Below are 22,188 nucleotides of genomic sequence, written 5' to 3'. Positions count from 1 at the left end.
TATGTTGCTGTTTTGTAAAATGCCAACTATATATATTATATTGTACAATGCAATTATTTTTCCTAAAATTTTTTATATAAGCAAGCATGTTTATGTTAATAATTATTAATTATTAACATTCAATATATGCAAATTAATATTTGTTAGACAATTATTAATTTTTTAACAATGTACACGCGAGAAATTATATTATACATTTATGCGACAAAAACATATATATAATTATATATAATTATTATCGGTAATTCTGTAAAATAGATGCATATTATACATTAATTGTATACTGTTAAACTTTGTTGGAAAAAAATGATAAGATCGTGCATAAGACAAACACGCACATTCGTAGGAAGATTATCGGAGCAAATCGGGATTGTATCGCATATGATCATTTAGTCTTCTTTATTATATGCGTCATATGCACAATATTACATTACAAAATCGTATATCATCAGCTTGTTTACATTCTTCGCTCGAATTATACAAGGGGGAACAAGATTTCTGAAACGAGTGAAAACAGCGTGCTTATTACAAATTCATAATTGGTAAAGTTCATTTTACTTGCAGAGATACTTTACGAATTATGAACTTATCTTTTCGATTCGTCATATCGTTCGTCTATCAGAAAAGTGGTCCTCGTTATTGACGACTATTTATTTACATCTTTTGCATTGCAATAAAAAAAGAACAATTCAGCCTTTTCTCGCGTTAGAATATTCTGTTTCTCTTTCTATCTCTCGTCCGGAAAGTTGTGACATTTCACTGAAAACGCTGCATCTTTATTTTGCATGCGACAAAATAAAGATTCCAACACGATTTCACGAACGTCGAAGATTATTTCATGTGTGACAATTTTTTCTCTTTCTCTTTTCACAGTAAAAATAGCAACTAGCGATTAGTACAAAAAGTACAATGCCTGTGATTGCTTGAGATCACGTCCTTGTTGCGTGCATAATTATTATACGATACAATAATATAAGAGCTGGAATCGGCAGCGTTTAGCATTTATTCCCCATTAACTCTTGGATGCATAAGACTTTTTTCAGATTTTATGTAATATTTTAATATCTTCAATTTCCATTTTCTAGATAATTTCTCTAAATTAGATTTTAAAATTATCGGTATTATTTTTCTATTTGAATTTTTACAGTACTTTCCATTAGAAGAAAGCTACATGCATCCGAGAATTAATGCTGGAAGAATCGGGATTGACGATATGTCCTGAAAAAAATATAATTTTGAGGAATATCGTAGAGATCCTGATTTTTAAGAAAATCGCAAGTATCTATTTTTGCAGTAACAAGAAATTATACGGTTAAAAAATAAGTAAATTTGACATAGATCATTATGAGAACAATTCTTGCGATATAAAAATACAAAAGAATTCGAGATGCGACATGGCAAGATGCAATTTTTTATCTCCTTTGTATTTTTGACATTTCAATATCGAATTCTATGATTTTATCCGACAAGATGCACTAAATAATAATTATTGCAATACATTTGCAATAATTTTGTAAAATATGTGTTTGCAGTTTTAGACAAATCTATAGAATCAAATATTTTTAATATATAGAATTGTTTTCCCTACACATATAAAACAAGAAAATTTATGATAGCAATTTTTCAATTTAATATTATATGCGACACACAAAATCGTACCAATTAATTTTTGTATTTCTTGATCTTCCTTAAACTGAGTGTAAATTAATATTAAGAAATAAGCGCAAAAAAGACGTTATTTTTTAAATCTTTTTGTATAAAATTATTTTATAATTAATAACACTTTTTCATTGTTATTTATTTGCAATCGTTCGTGATTGATCCGAACCAGATTTTAGAAAGAATCTCAAAATTATATAAAAAAATGAATTTAAGAAAAATTCATTTTTCATTCATTTTTTACTAAATATTTGAGAAAAAATTTTCATTTACACAAACTGATGCAAATATTTTATAATTTGTTTTTTTACATATACGCTACTTATATTGCCATATTTATTATTCAACCAATATATATGTATATATATATATATATATATATATACATACATATATGTATCTTGTCTATAGAACGATAAAAAATCTAGAATGTCTCTCTTGTCTTTGTTCTCTTTCTAATTACAAATCGATTTCGCGGTAAGAACCGGTACCTATGTTCCTAAATGCGAATGACATGCGATACAGTTACTATAAATGCATAAATAATGTGATCCATGTACTGATGTATACATAATTATATCCAAAAATACGTGAATTGTTTACGAGGGATTTTTACGAACGCGAATAACGAAAAATTAACAAAAAAATCTAAAAAAAAAAAAAAGGAATTGGAAAAATGTTTCTTCCTCTTTTTTTTTCACGAGAAGAACACGATGAGACATAAAGTATTTAGGAAAGTATCGTAGGAAAGTGTGACAATTTATTTGATAAAAGTGTCCATTACATGAGATTTTAATCGCATCGCTCTTAGAGAGATAAGATCTTATCTACGAAAGTAAACCTACACGCACGATCGTTAATAATATCGAATACGACTCCCAATGATCGTGAAATTCTGTAATCACGCGAAATCCTCTCCCACGTCGTTTGGAGAGTACTTTGGATACAAGACAAGAAAAAAAAAAAAAGAAAGGAAAAAATTACTTAATTAACTCGGTCGCGAGAGCCCCGATTCTCGGATGATTAGGAACACAATTGTTTTCTTTGTACCTCCTGACACTTGGAGAGATTGAACACAGAAACGCAGACAATCGAACTTTCTTCCTTTCTGTTGCCTCTTGCACCTGGCAGAAATGACGCGACATGACGATATAAGTAACTCACCGAGAGAAGTAAAATGACGGACGATTACAGCCGAAGAGGGAAAGAGAAGCTTCACCGACTCTCAAACATACACACGTACACACATACATACACATATGACGACGATAACGACTCTTATTCGTGTCAATGACTAAATAAATGTGCAAATAGCCTTCTCTTGCGCCGAGTTCTTTTTTTTCATTCTATCTTCTACGTTTTTAAAAAAGCCGTCTAAGGAATCGAGAAGTTCAATGATTCGGTTGAAAAAATTTGGCACGATTAGCTGTGAAAAAATATCATCGTACTGTTTTCTCTCTATAACTTCGTTTTTTCTTCGTCCTCTTCTCTTTTGCTAGGATATCGTACAACTGTGTTTATTCCACGCTGCGTTTATTTTATTTTCCTGTAATATCGCCTCGCGCACGTATTCGCATATAATATTCTCTAACAATACAGTCGACATTACTATACTGATAATGAATAAAATACTCTTCAGTAGTATAAACGCGATGTCTTCTCTCTTGTGACATTACGATATTTTTTTTTATTTTTCACTTTTTTTCTTCTTTCATTTTTTAGAAATCCTAGCGAACTTTCGACAAGGTCGTCAATCACGAAAGTCACCAAATCAGTACGATTAATACGCAGTTTTAAAAGTTCGATACTTTTCATCATACATTCTTGAAAAGCTGCAGACTTTTTTGGTCAGAGTGAATTTATACAAATTATGACAGAACACTTGATTCATGTTTAAGTTAGAATTTCAAATCTATGTAAGAAAAGACGCTTTGTAGTCAATTATAAATTTGGAAAAAATCGTGATAAAATATATCATGAAAATATTTTGCGGTAAGCCTGTGTTTAAAAAAAAAAACAGCATTAATTATCGCGGCTTTTAAGAATGCATGATAATTTGACAATTAAATCGTGTTACATGTCGTACTCCCGCGGTACAATCGACGTCCACAAGGAAAACTCGGCAGAATTTTGCGTAATAAACTGATTCTCCCTGAGTGGTGATAAGCTATTCTGTAGGTTTGGTGTTTTCATGTCCACCTCCTGTATCTCGCTACCCTCCTCTTGCGCCTTTTTCTCTCTCTCTCTTTCTTTATCGTCGCAAATATTATACAATATTACCTCTTTTTTATATCGTACAGTGTTTAAGCCTAGACTTCCTTAATTAAGAGTTTTCTCTTTCGCTTAAAAATCCCGTGTCTCTAATCACTAATCGGACTTACAAATTTTTTTATTCGAAAGTATAATCGCGATTCCCTTATTTTATCTTATTATCCCTTAACCACCTCTTAAAAACGTGTTCGGGTTGAGATGCTAAAATACTTTACGTAAAATATATACTTGTTTTTTTTTCTTTTGTAAGAGGAAGGAAAAAAAATGTGACATCTCGATATCTCGGATTTAGAACACATCGGATTTACGATAATGATAAAGAACACAATACGGTATAATGTCAGTCGATCTCTAATTCTTAGAAATTTTCGCGGGCAGTTTTTTTCTCATCTTTGCCGTTAAATCGGCAAAAAATAAAAAACAAAGACATCGTAAAGGTGGTTTAAGGGAAAAAAGCTTCAGTTTTGTACGATGAATTCGAATATACGTATGTGTATATCATATTTATAGTTCGTTCAACTAGTATCCTTTGCGAGGCTGAGAAATCTCGTACTATGCTCGTAAACCACGGTGCAAAAATAAAGTGACAGCATAAAACGTATCATCCTGCGAGTGTCAGTAAATCTCTCTCCGCTTGCTTGACGTTTCTTCCAAATACTTATGCCATGTTCCGATTTTTCAGAGCGAATTATCGGGCCAATCGCGGACGATTCTTGATGCCAATACCTTCTTTTCTTCTTTCTTTTCTCTTACAACCGCGTCGTTTTTTACGTCGTTGCATGTCATTTTGTGATTTTTGCATATGTGTATCACATGCAATTTTTTTTCCTCGTCGACTTATCAAAAAACACATGCTACTTTGTATTATATATCGTAGCCCTTGAGCGAAAAACCTTATATATTCTCTTACAAAATCTTATTTTCTAAAAATGTTCTCTACCGTCCAGTACTTTTTGATTTCTTTTTGCGATTTGCACGCATTGCTCGCTCTCGGAGAAATTATAAAACAATGAGAAAGTGAATAGAAAAATTTTTAACGCTATTTTCACCAAAAACGCAGCACAAAACGGATCAACTTCAATTCCCATATACAAGCATATACATTGTTTTTTCTTTTTTTTAAAGCAATCGTAACGTAATTTCGCTCTTATACGATCGTTTTTGTTCCATACTCTACTTACAGAATTACAGCCGAATGTCCGTATGTTAGCGATGCGTCGTATTGCGATTTTGTCTATTTTATGAATCAACTATATATACTCGTAAAATGACGAAAAATCACTCCTCCAGTTCACTCCGTTCTTTCATTTTACTCTTACTTCTATCGCTCTTGGGGCGAAAAAGCGAACGAAGAACAGAGCGCGTAATTTTTTTATTCTAATCCCGCACATATGTTATTAGAAGAAAAAAATGCAGATCGAGGGAAGACTTTGTAATAAGAATAGTGTTTGGTCCTGACGATTTCACAATCGGACAATCGACTGTACTCGCGTATCGCGACTCAGATACATACACATATGAATACATATATAAAATGTGTATCGCAAGTATTCACAAGTTTTTGCGTTACCAAGATTGTGCCGTGGTTCGATCTCGTTACTCGTTACATCCTCAAATAATATTTTAATTATTTTAACCACAAGATTTCTTGATCAGTTTTATATAATAATAAAAAAATAAAAAATAAAAAAAAATAAAAAAAAATAAAAAAAACCGATTTATTACAAAAAGAGAAAATCGTATTTTTTTCATTATAAAATCAAACTCAAATTGTTGCATGTATATATTTCGAAATATCGTAATTACTATAGAATATTATTTTTATATACAAACTCTGACATGTGCAGAATTCATTAATTCAAGTCATTTAATATTTTGCAATGATCAGACTTTAATATGAATTAATTTTATTATATAGACAATAGTGAAAACTTAAAATATGTTTTCTGTATGTATTTAAAAACACCAATATTATTGAGCCTAGACTTATATATTGTCATTAAAATGCAATTAGATAATTATTAACTAAATAATAAATCATTGAAATAAAAGTGTTTCTAATTCATAGATCAAACGATGGCACATTTGCATTTCTTTGAGGATTTGCGCAGCGATGCTGATGAGAAGTGATATCGATGAAATTCATCGAAAAATTATGAATGAAAATGAAATGAGAGAGCAAATGAGATGTTTAAACAAAACGATCATGCGTTCGCTAGAGAATGTCGAATTGCGATCAACCTACTTCACAGCTCTTGTTGGCGAAAGGCAGTGCTCGTCTTGTACATTTGAATATTCTCCGTTTTTCTTTATGCGTAAGATTAGAATATACATTAAATATTAGCTTTGAAATAGGTTGCACTCAATATCATCATTGTCGTATAATACAAGTGCTGCGATACATCTCAATGGTGGTGCGCTAAAGAAATATAGCTGTCTTAATAAGCATATCAAGCTCTCAAGTTATAGAATAGAAATTTGTGTATATTAAATTCAAATTATTGGATGCAATCAAACGTATGACAAATCTGGATACGACAAACGTATCGAAGTAGATTGATAACATGATTTTTTTTCTTGTATTTTTTGCAAAATTCTTGTGATTTTGAATTCTTGTATTTTTTGCGTATGTGAAAAATCCCACACGTATCCTTTTATCGCACCACCAGAAATGTACACAGCTTTTACCGTCGATTAGAGAATGTACACTTACTGTATTATTGCTATTTAACGCGTTAGATTAACTTACAATCTAAGATTTGTACATCTGTGGATTTGCTGTTCACATATGATGATGCCTACAAAGAGAGATAAAGATGTCTCAAATGTATGCCTAACATGATTAAAGAAATGTATGTCTAACGTGATTAAAAAAATTTAATTAAGTAAAATTTCTGTGAGAATCAAATTCTAATAATAAATTTTAATAAATTTTATGGAAAATTTGTCTTTAGATTTTCAAAGAAATCTAGAGACTAATCTTCCTAACTGCTGCTTCGGTTTTTAAATTGCATTTTTTGTTATATAATTATAAATTTTAATCGAGCCTCTAAATATATTCCGACAGTTGCAATGTATATAATAACTTGTATAAAATTATGCAATATAAAAGTACAAGTTAAAACAAAGTAATAAAAGAATGATATTAAATATATCTGATTGAATGAATACGTGAACACACTATCTTTTAATGAGATCCACCATCTCTATCAAATACGTGCAAAGATTAACTTTGTACAGTGCATGACTGAATAATATTATATAACAATTTTATCTCGTGGAAAGATACAAAGAGATATAAATCGTCTATATGTCTATAGATTGTAAAATGCAATGGACATCACTAGAATGACATTTGTCATAAAGTAAGAAAATGATGAAACGTGGCATAGAAAATGTATATGATGTATATACATATGAAATGTCAGTCAATATCTCGCGAAGAAGCGCAGTTAGGTTTCTCTTGCAATAGGATTGGCTTCTTTGATATTCGACAATATCATATATACGCGGCAACGAGAATCGTGTTTTAATAATTAGATATGCTGCTGCCACATTGTATTTGTATCTACCTTCAGCTGGGTTTACCCGGTGGCCCGTGGCTGGTCGGCGAAGGTCCGTGAGGATGGAGATTGTGAACACTGCCCACTTGATTGCCGGTGAGACTGGACATGGTGGGTTGATACATCGACGGCATATAATTGCTCGACGACTGCGACGCCGACCTAGCGATTAATAATTAATTAATAAATAGTAATTAATTATAAATAATCATATATTAATAATAAATATATTAATTAATAATATATAATACATTATGTGTTTAAAAGTATGAAATAGCGCAGATGACCAAAATGAAACACTATTTTATTTACCTCGGCACTCCGCGTAGCGGATCCGGCGTGACAGACGAATTTCGCACAACGCCGGAAGTATTCGCCGGCGCCGGAGACACTATGTTGCTTGGCTGACCTTGAAGGTATCCAGCTCCAGCTGGACTATGCCTATTTCATTGAGAAGTAAATGTTTGAATTATATTAAGAATGTTTGAATTATATTAAGAATGTTTCAATCATATTAAGAATATTTCGCGAAGAACGGATGTGATACCTGATTGTTGGGCTTGGTTGCGGCGCGACCAATGATCCACGATGCTGATACTGGGAGAGAGAGGCCGCCGCAGGTGGGGAGGGATCCGGCGGCAAACCGTTTTCCAACGTCGTCGGATGAGCACTGGAACTGGAGTGAGGCATGTACGTGTTATTCACTCGCGGTTCGCGACTCGATCTAGGTACTGGAGCCGGGGCGCCAGGCGGCACTTCCGAGTGAGAGACATTAGGATGAGACGGATTCACCGTTGGATGTATATTATTCACTGAAAATAAAATTAAGGTATACAAACACTGCAAATGTGTTGTATTTCATATCGATAAGATACAAAAGATATGAAATGGCCAATCTAACTAACCTGGATGTGAACTAGGTTGAGTTGTCAACGGAATAGCGAGTCTAGCATTCACAGCCAATAAATGGTCTCTCCTCTGAAGGAGATTATTTACATGTTCCTCTAGCCTAAGATTTTCAGCTCTCAACTGATGAAGGCAGGAAAGCAGGGATGCAACTGCAACAGATTTCAATAATGTTGCTGGTTTAGTCTACTTATAAGTGTAAGGACACATATTTAACATCAAAAGATCAAAGCACGCAGAAATGTCAAATTTAAAAAAATCATTGTATATAAAGAACAGAAAAGACAATTTCGTTACAAGACAAACGTATAATAAAAAGCGTGTCCATGCAGGTTTTTTCTTATAGAAAATAATTCTTCGTAGAAAAAAAAAGCGCGAACTTCGTCACTCACTAAACCCATGCAATCGCGTGAGTTTTTTTTGTCTCGCTATATACTCACTATCAAAATGTTGAGCTTGTTCCATTAGAAATTGACTTCCCTGCTCCCACTGTCTTTCGAGAAGTTGATCCAGTGTCTGTGGAATTGCTCCACCACCTAGAGCCCCACTAGTACCAGCTATAGGATTCATACTACTTCCACTCGAGAAGACCGAAGAAAACGAAGTTGGCGGTCCACCTGGTTGGCTAGACCGTATCTATTCATAAATTACATCGAATATATTGTAAAGTGTAATAAGATACAGGTGTCTTAAATTTAATGATAATTTTCGATGACATACAGATGCAATTACTCTACTGTGCAGCTGCGGTCCAATCAAGTTTGTATTGGAGTTACTCGCTTCTGTAAAAATAGAATGGGCTTCAAGCTCCTGCGTAAGTGTATCCGACATCTTTTGCGCCATCGTTGAAGTGGGATTCAACTGATTTCCTAGCATATGCGGTGCACTAACTCCATTTTGAAATCTAAAGAAAATAGAAAATATGTCAGCTGTATCCTGCATGTTTGATGGACAAATTCTTTGGCTCTTTGTTAGCAAATCTTACAATTTTACGTTGTTCTCTTCCTTTATTGTAGTAAGGGTGGTCGGTGTAGACGATGCAGATGGAATAGGTGTGGACACAGCAGCTTTCCTCTTTCGTTTACTGGTAGTACTGCTCATACTTTCGGATCCAGGACTACTAGGCGGTGACTCCTTGACTGTCGGTCCCATAATGTTCGATGGGCCTGTGCCACTTATACTACTGAAGTGTCCAATAGTAGCTGACGCAGGGCCCTGAATGATTGATGTTACCGAGGTCACTGGAGGCACTGTGACGGCGGGCGGAGGAGTTTGATGGTTGTTCCTCGCCCCCCTCTTAGACGTCGCCACAACTGCAGTGCTGGATATGGAAGTTACGACTGACGAGGCTGTAGTCTGTGATTGCGGCAGTGATGCTTGGCTATTGGACGAGCCACGCTTCGGTTTGCGAGACTTCTCTTGCTTATCCGACGATTGGGAACTGAAAAGTAACATGTTTCAAATGTTTAGTGTGATCGCAATCAAGTCACAGTGCAAGATTCATTCATTTTCCCTATTAATAGAAACTATTAATTATTTTACACACGCAATGTGACAGAATATTAATATTGACAGCGCACAATAATTAAATTTTGAAAGTTTTGACATATGATTAGAAATTATATATGTATATTATTATATTATATATATATATATTATTATATAATATATATATATTTATTTATTTTATTATATTATATATATCATGTTATATAATATAATATATTATATAATATATAATTATATTATATACATAAATGTAATTATATGATATTTGAATAAATTATGGTTTCCAATGACACATAATAAAGCAGTAGGATAACGCACACTGAGAAATACCGCGATGAAGTGCCATTTACAGCGTCACGTTACACCTTTTCGTCGCTCGTTGCCTTTGAGGCACCTCGCCGAGGCGAAAACAAACATAACCTTGATATCTCTTATCCGCCACAATTCGCGAGATTCCGCGTTAACAGAGTCACGAGAGGATTCCTCGAGGTTCCACCTCGCCTCCTCGTTCAGGACGCGGTGACGCGCGATTATTGTTGCGACCGTTCCGCGATGCAATTATTATGCAGCGCGCGCCGAATGACCTCGAGTGAACTATTGTGCTCAATACATAGGCAGACTACTGTTATAAACACACTCCATTCTTCACTTGGCACTTCTCTCGTTCGACGTCGTCCTCGTCGCTCGCGCTTCCACGAGTCGAGTTCGAACGTCACCTTGGAGCCGCGACGCAGCACTTCTTCTCCCGACCGGATGGAGATCTTTTTTTTCCCCCTCTCGGAAAAATCGAACGCGCTCGATCGGGGAAGAGGTTAGAACCAGCCACCTTGTTTACCAGTCGCGCCCGCCATTTTGAAAACGGTCCACGACCGATACGCACTCGCATACGCCTTAGACTTCCTCGGGTGCACCTGCACTCGCGCCAATTCGATTGCATTTCACCGCGTTTCGCTGGTGATACTTGATTTTTTTATTTCTTTTCCAAATGGAAAAATTTTCCATAATACACTACTAATTAGAATAATGCTTTTCCTCGTTAATTAATTATCGAAAACTGGGTCTTATAATTGTGACAGAATTTTGACAGCCGCGTTGTAGCCAGAATAGATGTATAATTTTATAATAATTATTATTATTATAAAATTATATATTTATTATTATAAAAAATATATTATTATTATAAATTATATATTCTATAAACTTATTTATAATTAATTTTTTTTTCTCATGAATATTCCAATTTAATCAAAGGTGAATTAATTGGATGTAATCTCTTCCTGGAAATTCCTCTGAATTTCACACGAATTTTCAGAAAGAGATTACATCCAATTAATTCACCTTTGATTAAATTGGAATATTCATGAGAAACAAAATTAATTATAAATAAGTTTATAGAATATATAATTTTATAATAATAATAATTATTATAAAATTATACATTTATTCTGGTTACAACGCGGCTGTCAAAATTCTGTCATAATTATAAGAGCCAGTTTTCGATGGCGAAATAATCCTCTTAATTTTCCTCGATTCTTAATTCTCTTGGAGGAAACTTACCGGGACCGCTTTGGCGGGATTTCCTCGGTGGCGAACCTCTCGGCGGTCACCATCGCGCTGGATCTTGGCTCTGTGTTCGCGGCCGTGGTGATGATGCTCTGCTGCACCTGTTGATAAATGGTCGGCGCGCTGGTCACCACACTCTGGACCGTGTTGGCGAGCGAGGTGGCTGTCAGCGGTACCGAGACGACGATGCTGTTCGACGTGGTCGTCGGCGACTGGGTGACGACCGAGGACGACTGAGACTGCGTCACCGTCATTATCACAGGTGTAGTTGTTGCCTCTGTAGCAACTGGGGTGCTCGACGATGACTGGATTGGGCTATCTATTTTTGGAATCTGCAATTGTGGAGATTTTGATGATTAAAATGCTGCATTTATTGGATTTATATATATGTAGAGCTGTAGAAATATATAGCTCTTGTCACACATTTATATTTCAATTGTTAGTTCAAGTTTTTTTTATGGACGAGTAACTGAAATTCAAGACGTGATTAGAGGAAACTTTCCCGTCCACTTAATCGACGATGATTAAGTCAATTGCCTGTGGCAAAAAATTTCAAATTCCTGAATTCATCGCTTCTTAATTTTATCTCTCTTTCCATGTGTCAAAAAATAATGAAAATTAATGATTCTTATTATGAATAGAATACTGCGAGTATTACTGATTTGTTGTCGATTAAGTTGATTCAAGTTTGATCTATAAATATGTATAAAGGGAGACAAATACATTAAACATTGAAAATGGACAATGTAATATAACTATATTCATTACTTGGATTTTCACGAAATGGCTCGGTCTAATTAAAATATGTCTTATAATTCTTCCTCCTCTTGTCATCTCCTGAACATAAACGAATTTTGTTTATAGATTTGTACGCACATTTGCAGCACTTGTGAAATTTTTCGATTGTGATGATTATTTTATATCATTATACAATTGATTAAATTCTCGACTGAAACGAAACTAATATTTGTAATCAGAACAATATTTTTTATGTATTATGTATTATATATATAAAAATTCGAAACAAAAATATTCAACAGATATCTGTAATATATAAGAAATAAGAAGCAGTAAATCTTTAACTATTTTTAAAACTATTACATATCTGACATAATTTTCTACACAGTTTCGAATTTTCTGTTCTTTTTTTACTCATTCCTCTGTTCCTCCTCCTACACTTAAAAATTTCATAACATTATTAATACTTGAAAGTTTAACGTAAAATTTTAACTATGCATATATGAATATTCTAGAGATAGCTAAGAAAATTGAAAAATATTCATTCTTCTACATTTTTAAGTCAGATTATTTCTTTAAACTCATTGTTCTAAACCAGAAACAATTATCCTAGATAATTATCCACAAGTTGCGAGTGAACTTTGCTAAGTGTACATTTAATGTTGCATGTGAATATTGTAACATGTCAAACGATTGACATCAGTTATTACTATTTTTGAGAATTATATCTATATTTTTGTTTGTAACGTGTTTCAATTGTTAATTCAACATCAAAACTCTAGCATCATCTTCAAGTTTTAAAACATAATTTAAATATTTACACAATTTATTATTACAAAACAGATTTTAATGTCAGGATTTAATCGAATTTTTTCAATGAGTTTAAAGTAACTGAAAAAATTTATATATTATATATATATCATATAATAAATGTTACATAATATATATATATATATATATATAAAATATATATTTTATATTATATTATATATATTATGCTTTGTATAGATTTAAGGCTTTTATACCTTCTTTGACTTTTCGGGTTCTGTCGTTGTACTTAAACTCGTAGCTTCGGTGATCGTTGGCTGCACATTGTTGCTCGGGACGGTCTGCTGCACGACAGTGCTAACAGCCACCACGACTGATCCGCTCGTCTCCGAGCTGACCGACTGATTCGAGTTCTCGCTTCCTAGGACAGTCGGCGTACGCGCTCCGGTCTTCCTCTTCTTGCTGGTGTGGCTCGACGTCTTATTGGAGGTCGACGAGTTGGACTTTCCCTGGCCGCCGATGCTCTTGTGCGCCGCGTTCGAGTTGCCGCTGCTGCTCGTCTTCATCGCGGCGGCTACCGCCGTCGTGGCGACGGTGGTAACGGTGCCGGTGGTGCCGTCGTGTCCAAACACGCTCTCCGACTGCGTCACTATTGTCTCTACAAAGTTAGATGTCGTGAACTTGCTGGAACTCGTGGAATTATCCTTGGGCGTATTACGACCGCTACCGCCGCTCTTATCGTCCGCGATGCCATTTATCTCTAAACTGGGACTAGCATTGGATTTACTCTTAGAATTCGCGGTGGACTTGGAGCTCAGGCTCTTCCGTTTGCCGCTCGACGATTTGATCGGCGTCTCCGCCTCCTTCTCCGGCGACGAGTCCGACGAACCGTTGTCGGCGGGTATCGGCTTGTACGGCGGTATCGTCTTCACGTTTCCGCCCTTTTTCTGAAAATTATATTATATAATTATATTATACAATAATATAAATAATGAATAATAATAAATAATATATAGTAATTATGTATTATATTATATTAGCTGATGAATTTTCAAGGGAACCGTAATTATCAAGTGTATAAATTATTCACCAATTTGGAATAATGGTGCTGGCAATATCCGCAATATTTGACGTTATCGAGATAGTTGCCAGCTTCCTCGCAAAGTAAGCCCAGAGCTTGTGCACAAGTTACATGAAATTGCTGTCTGCAGCCTGTCTTATTACACTGCATGCAGGCTCCTACGTTTGCTCTGCTACCTCTACCTTGTTCCTCACAAATGTAGCATGTCTGTATAATGTATAATGAAATATAGATTTCTTTTCTTTTGCTATATCTGACATAAAAACGAATTTTTTACTTTGCTATATAGATTAATATACATATTAATGTAATACTAAGCACAATGAAATAAGATTTCTTTTCTTTAGCCATATCTGATATAAAAACAAACTTTTTACCTTGCTGAATCTTTCTGAAGGAATAAGATGCAATATAATTGGCTCCATTGTAGTTACGTTACCAAATCGAACTTCTGGGATGTATAGTGCACACACAACATGCGCCCATCCAGCTTGATCTGTTCTCTTAAGAGCTCCATCTCGACTCGGACATAACTCACAGCGCTATAAAAGTCACATCAATATAAATTTATACTCTGTCACAATAAATAAAAGAATATCGATTATCTAATCCATTGTAAGAAAATTAAGGACACATCAATATAAATTAATACATCATAATAAATAAATAGATATAGAGCATCCATCGTAAGGGAAAGATCTATACGTACCACCCGAGCACTACGTTCTTGTGACTCACACTTCCTGCAATACCACGGACCTGTTGGTACAGTGACAATGCCGTAGCAAGCTGCAAGAAATCGTAACACTTTTGTTACAATCAGAATAAAATGACTCGCTCCAGGAGGGTTAAGAGCACACAAGTACCTTGGTGTACAGCAACAGTGCAGCCCTGTCCATCGCAGTACACCAGCGGATTCTCTGTCCAACCCCTCTCGTCAGAACACACGCAGCACCCTCCGAGCATCTCCTTCATGCTGTGCCCCAAGCAATTCGGAAGACGAGACTAGCATGAGGAGCTAGGCGTGGGACCGCGAGTATTGGCTACGTGAAGCTGACAGACGAGTCTCGTGCGACTCGCACGATCGCATCTTGGCGACGAGCGCGTCGTCAACCCGGCGACGACACCACTATCTCTTTCTCTCTCTCTCTTTCTCACTCTATTCTTCCTTCTTTCGGTCTCCTTCTGGATGACAGCTCCTGTCACCGGCACCGCGCTCCCACCTCCTCGCGCACGACGAGGACCACCACGAGGCTAGATACTCTAGATCGAGTGTACAAGCGACGAGGAAGAGGTAGAGGAAGGATTTTTCTCTCCCGCAAGCGCGGAATCACGCTACCGCGAGCGAACACGCGGAGTCGTGCTTTCTCTCTCTTTCTTTCTTTTTCTTGCGCCGAAATGGAGCTCGCCGCGAGCGGATCGCGAAATAATTGATGTGTCGCCGACGATGACAATGGCGCGGGTACGCACGTGTGAATTCTACGAGGGACACGCTCGAAACGTGGTCGGACGGTTTGTGTTATTTACGACGGCGCTCTATTTGTTTCGTTGGGCGGCCATCTTATTTTTTGCCTGTCGCGCGCGAACCACGCACGCGCAGCAGATTTGACAGGCGCGCTCGCATGACGCGACGCGTCTTCGCGCGCGATTGGTCGCCCCTGACAACCAATGCAAAGTCGTGTTTCTTAGGGACAAAAATTTTCAAATAAGTCGTGAATGAATATATCGAATTTTAATAATAAAATGTAAATAAAATTAATGAACAAATATTCTCTCTGTATTTGAATAATAAATTAAAGTGACGAATTGAGGCCAACTAACGAACAACATTAAAAAACAAATTAAATTAATATATAAAACGATTTTAATGTTCAAAATTCACGTATTTTAAAATTGTACAAACGTTTCTATCTTATAAATTATTACTTATTTTTTCTGTCACAACTGTCAAACGAATCGCGGTGGTCGCTCTCAGGTTTCTCTCTGCTCTGAATACTCTTGCAAGAGCTTGGACAAACAGAAATCTCCTAGGACTTTTTTCCGGAATGCAAGAGAGATTTGCATCTAAATTGTTCGTGCTTCGTGACTGTTCACGCTTTCCCTATATGTGGCACCACTGCCGATGGATGCAAGAACATTTTGATTTATGGCTGCAGTGCGAATCGAGACGTAATCGAAACCTCGAGAGCTTCGAATCGAGAGTGCATCACGAAATACACTCTCACAAATATTTAAACGTGATAAAGAATTCCCCGACGATAATTAATGAACAGCGAGACGACGCAGTTTACACAAAGATAATATTATAGCATAATTACAAGAGAGACGTTATTGTTGAAGAAAGATCACGCAAAGCGATCGATTATTATTATAACGAAACGTCAGTCTGTGTCAATCAGCGAGAAAGAGCCTCACGTTTCCGATTTGCTTCATCTATCATCTTGTAAGTAATTCAATTTCTTCATTTAATTATCACAAAGGTAAATAATAAATAAAATGCTAATATTTATTCCGTAATTTTTTTCATGATTTTAGTTTTAAAAAACAATATTTTAATATTTCTTTTATTCCGTTGAGGAATTTTTTTTCTTGAACTAGATTTTACTTATTTCGCATTTATATATAAGTTCGATATCTTTTAACAATTAATGAAGAAACGATAATTATACTATCATTTATATTAACATTTCGTGATTTCATCCATTCGGAATATTTAGAAATAAAACCTTTCATATTTATAATATTTTATTGAAAAAAATAATACTCATATGTAGATCCAGAAATTATATATAGAAAGGAATGCACATATATAGAATAAAAAGATGTTTTTTTTTGTTCTTGTCAAATCATATTCTTGTATTGTTTTTATATAGAGCTATTATGTATATTATTTCTATAGTTTTTATAGCATTCTTATAGACAGAATTTCTTATGTCAAGTCTTTCTAATCGCTAAAAAAAATTTTGTCGTTCGAAATTTAATTATCAGAGTTAAATAATTTAAGAGCGCGAGTTTTATAATAACGCGATTTATATAATTCTTTTGTGCGATTTATCATTTTTATAGAAATGATGCGAGAATGGATGCACAAGATAATTCGTCGAGGTTCGTCTCACTATATATATATATATATATTCTTGTGACCTTGTGCAATTCTGACGCATAAATAATGACACGCAAGAGATGTAACTCTGTCTGGTTTTTCGTATTCTTATCGCATATTCAATATTGTATCGACATTATTATCGATATTATTTCATCTATAATTAGACTATATTAATAAATAAAAGGAATGTTGAAAAACGTAGCATAATATAAATTATACATATAACGCCATATTATTTGTTATGAATAAATATTGCAGAATGTTCCTAAAATATATCTGGCTAAATAGATCAGTGTATTCTACTAACTGATAAAAAATATCATAGTTCGTAAATATCTTCTTCTCAATATAAATATATACATATCAATTTTAACAAAAAATTATTAAAATTATTCATGCTTAAAAATAGAGAGAAATAAAAATAGAACAGAGAGATTTTGTTAGAAATTCATGGCTGATAAGATAAACTAAAATAAATATTTGTTTCCGCATCAAATCACTCGTAAATAATATTCACATATTTTTTCCGCTAGAATATAATTTTTAATATTTAATACATATTTTTAATATTTTTACGTCAACGAAAAATTATATTCACAAACGTATATTCGTATGCTATTTTTTCATTAATATATGTAACTTGTAGAAAATATGATAGTAAAACTTAAGTCGAATATTTTTGGTACATCCTGTATAATTTTGTTATTAATGTAATTATATGATACAATACATAACATGGATATATTTTTTCCATTTGCACATTCTTAATTGCACTTTGTTCAAAGGTCGATCTTGTCGTTTTGAAATGTATAATTTATTCCAATTAAATTTGATAACTTCGACGGAGAATGCTTGGTTTGCGTGTCTAATTATTTTTCAAGAGTTGTTCGTGTCATTGAAAAAATGCAAATAGCTCTACAAATCAGTCGAGAACAGACGAATGAATCGCATTCTCGTTGCAATCACATTGATTATGTATATTCAATAAATTGGAGTCAATGCTCTCACGATGATAACTAATATTGCTGCATAAACATGTGTCCAGAAAGAGAAAACGCAATACAGTGAGACCTTCAAGAGTGAATGTTATTATACGATACATTATCCTTGCATGTGTTTACGTATTATCAATGTGTGCATAAAACGTTGTATTATCAGGGCTGTATTTATCTACAAGCGCATTGGAAGTTCTCCAATTGCATTATATTAAGAAAAAGAGAATTACAACTTTGATACTCCTTAAATAAAACATACATTGAATGTACGTATATACATCTTAAAAAACATAAATAAATCCAGAAAGAAAGTCTATAAATTAAAAAAAATAAGAAATTTAATTTAAAATTTCGTCATTAATTGTGTTATAAAATAATATAATTAATATAACAAAATTTAAAATAATTATAGACGTCATGTATAAATGTTTATTCCTATATGTAAAATATATAATCTAAAAAATTATTTGTACATTTTTACACTATTATTACTATTAAATAATAAATTTCGTTATAATATGCTCGTTATTTGTGCATCTATCTAACTTAATTTATATTTTAGATAAATTATATCTAATCATATATATTTAGGGTCCCCTAAATATAATATGTATACAGGCTTGTATTCAGTTCCTTTTAACGAGCTTGTTTATCATCGATAATTTTAGTATACGAGGAACGGTCATCGTGCTAAGAGATCATTTTACAGATATGAGGTATTACCAGAATATTCTTCAGAATTTTAAAATAATATATTTAGTGTATTATCTCTTTAATATACGATAACATTAAAAATAATTAAGCGATAACAATAAAAATAATTATAAAAAAACTAATAAAATAAAAAGTTTTGATATATAAATACAAATAAATGTTTATGTAGACAGATATGTATTTGCATTTTTTAAAAATCAATCTGCTGTTTAAAAGATCTTAAAATTAAATTTAAAAAATTAAGAACAAGTTTATTATGCCTAATTTCTGCATCTGGCTCTTATTAGCATATTTTTTCTTATCTTTTATATTTATAGAAAAAAATTTTTAATTTTTTAAATTATTTAAAAAATTTTTTAAATTTGTTTCCAATGTTACTTTATCAAAATTTTCTTATATGCTTATATAGAATAATATATGTATAATATATATGTAAAATGATATATAATAATATAATCATAAAATATAAATAAAATTATATTATAAAATATAAATAAAATATAGATATAATTATAAATAATATATATAAAAATTAAGATAAGATGTAAAAATTAAATGTAATATATGAAAATTTTATCGCGCGATAGAAAAGAATGTTTGAATTTTGATTTTCACTAGTATGCTAAAATCATTTAATTAATTTATTTGCGAGCATTGAATTTGCCATGTAATAAAGTATACACAATTGTTTGTTGAATTGCAACAGGAAAACACGTAATTTTATCCTACTTGCTATCTGTTAAAAAATGTACAGTATTTTTGAAGAGTTATATTTCTCATTTGTGTGATTAATATACTTTTAACAATTATTGTGTGTATATGTGTGTAATTGAGTATATATAGCCTCGAGAGACTTTTAAAAGATTAAGTGTAATTGACAACTTGAATAATAAATAAGCAATATTTCATAATTAGAAAGTTTTCAATATATATATATATAAATACAATGTGCAATTAAAAACAGAATTAGTTACATTTTAATTTTTTAATATAACATGATATGGCGTCATACTTCATCAATTTTTTACAATAGTTTTTAAGTTAATGAACCTTTAGAGAACGGGCGTATTTTTTCGTAAACTTTTATAATTTGAAGTAAGAATTTTTATATCTTTATTATAGTGTTGTACTATGAAAAATAAGCGATCCTTATAGAGCCAAAATATTGGCTTCCTGTTCTCTAAAAGTTAATTTTGTTGAATTTTGTTTTTTGAAACTCATACGATGTTGTTTTCCAGCAAAACTCGCGAAAGGATGTGTTATTATCAGCCTTGGGGCTCGATAGAGGATGGCCGGATAGAATTCGAAACTTTAACAGACGAGACCTTGCAGGGTGCTCTCGACGTGATAAGGAAGAGCTTCTGCGTCCATGAGTCGGTGTGTAAAGCCGTAGAGTTGATGTCTGAACCAGGGGCATCCGAGGAACTCATAGAACTTTGTCTAAACGCGGCCAAGGACGGTGTCACTGTAGTGGCTATCGATATTATCACGAACGAGGTTGTTGGCGTCTGCTTTAATAAACTTCAAGTGAGCAGACATCCTTTTTTCTTCAAGTTCCTATAAAACATTAATCTAATTAATATTATATTAATAATTAATATAAAACATTAAAAGATTTAAATTTATGACACATTTCACAATATTTTACTTTAACAGCAATTTAACTTTAATAACAACTTTTACTATGTATAATTATTTGTTCTTTATTTTTAATTAATACATTTTATTTTTAGGTATACAGCGACAGCTCGGAGAAGAGTTTCTTTGAGCAATTCCGCGACAATTGCAAATATGAGTCGTCCAAGTATTTGATGAACTTAATGATAGACGTGGACTCGAGGATAAATCTTTTCAAGCATTACAATGTCCATTGTATCCTCGAGCTCATGTTCTTGGCGACTCTTCCTGCCTATGGAAAACGAGGAATAGGTGAGTCGTTAATCGCCTCATCATTAGCGCTCGGTAAAGAACTGAGACGCGACAAAATCAAGAAGATACCCATCACGATAAATGGCAACAACGAGTTGACAAACGCCGACAAGGTGCCGACCTTGGCTTCCGCGATCATGACGTCCAGTTACTCGCAACGAATCGCCACAAAACTCCACTTCAATCAGTTGATTGAAGTTTCCTACGACGAGTTTGAATTCAATGGTAAAAAGTTTAGCGAGAAACTAGAAAAAGAGAAACAGAAAAAGTGCACCTTAGTGGCCAAGATAATACACGCAGTATAGTTGTTCATCGTGCAATTTTGGCGTTTCCGCAAACAAAAATTACAGATTTATGAACGACGTCTTTGCATTCTGACTATATCCCTAACTCTCACTATCAGATTTTCATGTTACACATTTAAAAAAATTATAATATAGTATATCAACATATAATATATAATAATATCCATTTATCATGTTTATATATATGTAATATAATTTCGTAAGTACATAGTAGATATAGTAAGATCTAATTTTATGTAAGCTTTCAAAGTTATATATATGCAATAGAAAAATTAAAGAAGCGCGTAAGTCATTCTTCTGCACCTTCAGAATGCATGGAACAGTCAATGAATGATTTATAATTTCACATTGTTTGTCGAAGAAATATCTTGTAGCAAAATAAACTAATAATGTCAGAGCGCAAACAACAGATATGCGTTTTTATTAAATGCCAAAAAGTTAATTAAACGGTTAATTAGATATTTGTTATCTCTTCAATATACTAACATACATGTACAAAATTGCATAATATCGCGTTCATTTTTATATGTCATTTACTTATTTTTTCTATCATTCTTTACTTTTAGTGCGTAAAAAATATTCTTCTTAATAATATATATATTTTTTATAAAATATTATTTTAAATTAAAAACTCTTAGATAAATAATTAATATCATATATAACACTATACAAATTAGATTTGAAGGAATTTTTTATGCAAGATTCTAGTGCATGAATTAAGTAATTTATTTGATAGTTTCTTGTTATTTAGAAAAAGAAATATTCATATTTTGTATCTAATTTCGTAAACAACTTGCAATTAAAATATGCAATTAAAAAATTGAATTGTCTAAAATGTATAAATAATTTCTCTCTTTCTATGCGATCGAAAAATGTTGCTTTTTATAAAATATGCAACATGTTTAATAAAATATGCTATAAAATATGTTACATTTGCATGTAAATTCATGCAAATACATCACAGTGGATGGACAAATTGATTGCGCATTGATGTTACTTGAATAGGTCGCTAGAGTAATAACAATAATGCAGTAATAGAATTAGGATAATGTTCAAAACAGCTATTCCCTGACATCTCACA

General features: G+C 33.1%; 3 protein-coding genes across 6 annotated transcripts in view; 1 reads left to right on the top strand and 2 right to left on the bottom strand.

Moving 5' to 3' along the window:
* Positions 1-384: 384 nt before the first annotated feature.
* Positions 385-15,615, bottom strand: Alh (coiled coil domain containing protein Alhambra). 2 transcript variants are annotated; one of them, XM_029301622.2, is made up of 15 exons: positions 14,925-15,615; positions 14,768-14,847; positions 14,436-14,600; positions 14,068-14,265; positions 13,235-13,924; positions 12,240-12,308; positions 11,466-11,803; positions 9,385-9,840; positions 9,120-9,303; positions 8,840-9,035; positions 8,399-8,551; positions 8,041-8,305; positions 7,806-7,934; positions 7,503-7,655; positions 385-6,728 (listed from the first exon to the last, which is right to left on the bottom strand). In XM_029301622.2, exons 1-14 carry the CDS (start codon positions 15,031-15,033, stop codon positions 7,505-7,507), a joined length of 3,183 nt encoding a protein of 1,060 aa, XP_029157455.1. In that variant the 5' UTR covers positions 15,034-15,615; the 3' UTR covers positions 385-6,728; positions 7,503-7,504. The 2 variants fall into 2 exon arrangements, with proteins under 2 accessions (XP_029157455.1, XP_029157456.1); XM_029301623.2 differs by lacking the exon at positions 12,240-12,308.
* Positions 15,616-16,194: 579 nt separating this feature from the next.
* On the top strand, positions 16,195-21,516 carry LOC114929870 (uncharacterized). 3 transcript variants are annotated; one of them, XM_029301569.2, is made up of 4 exons: positions 16,195-16,501; positions 17,125-17,163; positions 20,112-20,400; positions 20,607-21,516. In XM_029301569.2, exons 2-4 carry the CDS (start codon positions 17,138-17,140, stop codon positions 21,105-21,107), a joined length of 816 nt encoding a protein of 271 aa, XP_029157402.1. In that variant the 5' UTR covers positions 16,195-16,501; positions 17,125-17,137; the 3' UTR covers positions 21,108-21,516. The 3 variants fall into 3 exon arrangements, with proteins under 3 accessions (XP_029157402.1, XP_029157404.1, XP_029157403.1); XM_029301571.2 differs by lacking the exon at positions 17,125-17,163 and having other exon boundaries at positions 16,196-16,501; XM_029301570.2 differs by lacking the exons at positions 16,195-16,501; positions 17,125-17,163 and adding an exon at positions 18,755-18,875.
* The window catches only part of LOC114929868 (uncharacterized), a 67,403-nt gene continuing 65,058 nt past the window's right edge, over positions 19,844-22,188 (bottom strand). The window contains exon 7 of the mRNA XM_029301566.2: positions 19,844-20,430. Within this exon, the coding sequence (XP_029157399.1) occupies positions 20,423-20,430 (8 nt within the window). The 3' untranslated portion in view covers positions 19,844-20,422. The remainder of the gene's footprint in view (positions 20,431-22,188) is intronic.

This window comes from Nylanderia fulva, unplaced genomic scaffold, assembly GCF_048542155.1.
Source record: "Nylanderia fulva isolate GAGA-0341 unplaced genomic scaffold, ASM4854215v1 Scaffold9, whole genome shotgun sequence".
In the NCBI taxonomy this organism is placed as follows: Eukaryota; Metazoa; Arthropoda; class Insecta; order Hymenoptera; family Formicidae; genus Nylanderia; species Nylanderia fulva.
This window is presented reverse-complemented; position numbering and strand designations above follow the sequence as displayed.

Coding starts and splice junctions, on each gene's coding strand:
- LOC114929870 (XM_029301569.2), top strand. CDS start 17,138: ATGGATGCACAAGATAATTCGTCGAG. Junction 17,164..20,111: donor GCACAAGATAATTCGTCGAG/GTTCGTCTCACT, acceptor GTTGTTTTCCAG/CAAAACTCGCGAAAGGATGT. Junction 20,401..20,606: donor TCTGCTTTAATAAACTTCAA/GTGAGCAGACAT, acceptor TTTTATTTTTAG/GTATACAGCGACAGCTCGGA.
- Alh (XM_029301622.2), bottom strand. CDS start 15,033: ATGAAGGAGATGCTCGGAGGGTGCTGCGTGTGTTCTGACGAGAGGGGT. Junction 14,601..14,767: donor AAGAACGTAGTGCTCGGGTG/GTACGTATAGAT, acceptor TGACTTTTATAG/CGCTGTGAGTTATGTCCGAG. Junction 7,656..7,805: donor CCGCTACGCGGAGTGCCGAG/GTAAATAAAATA, acceptor ATTAATCGCTAG/GTCGGCGTCGCAGTCGTCGA.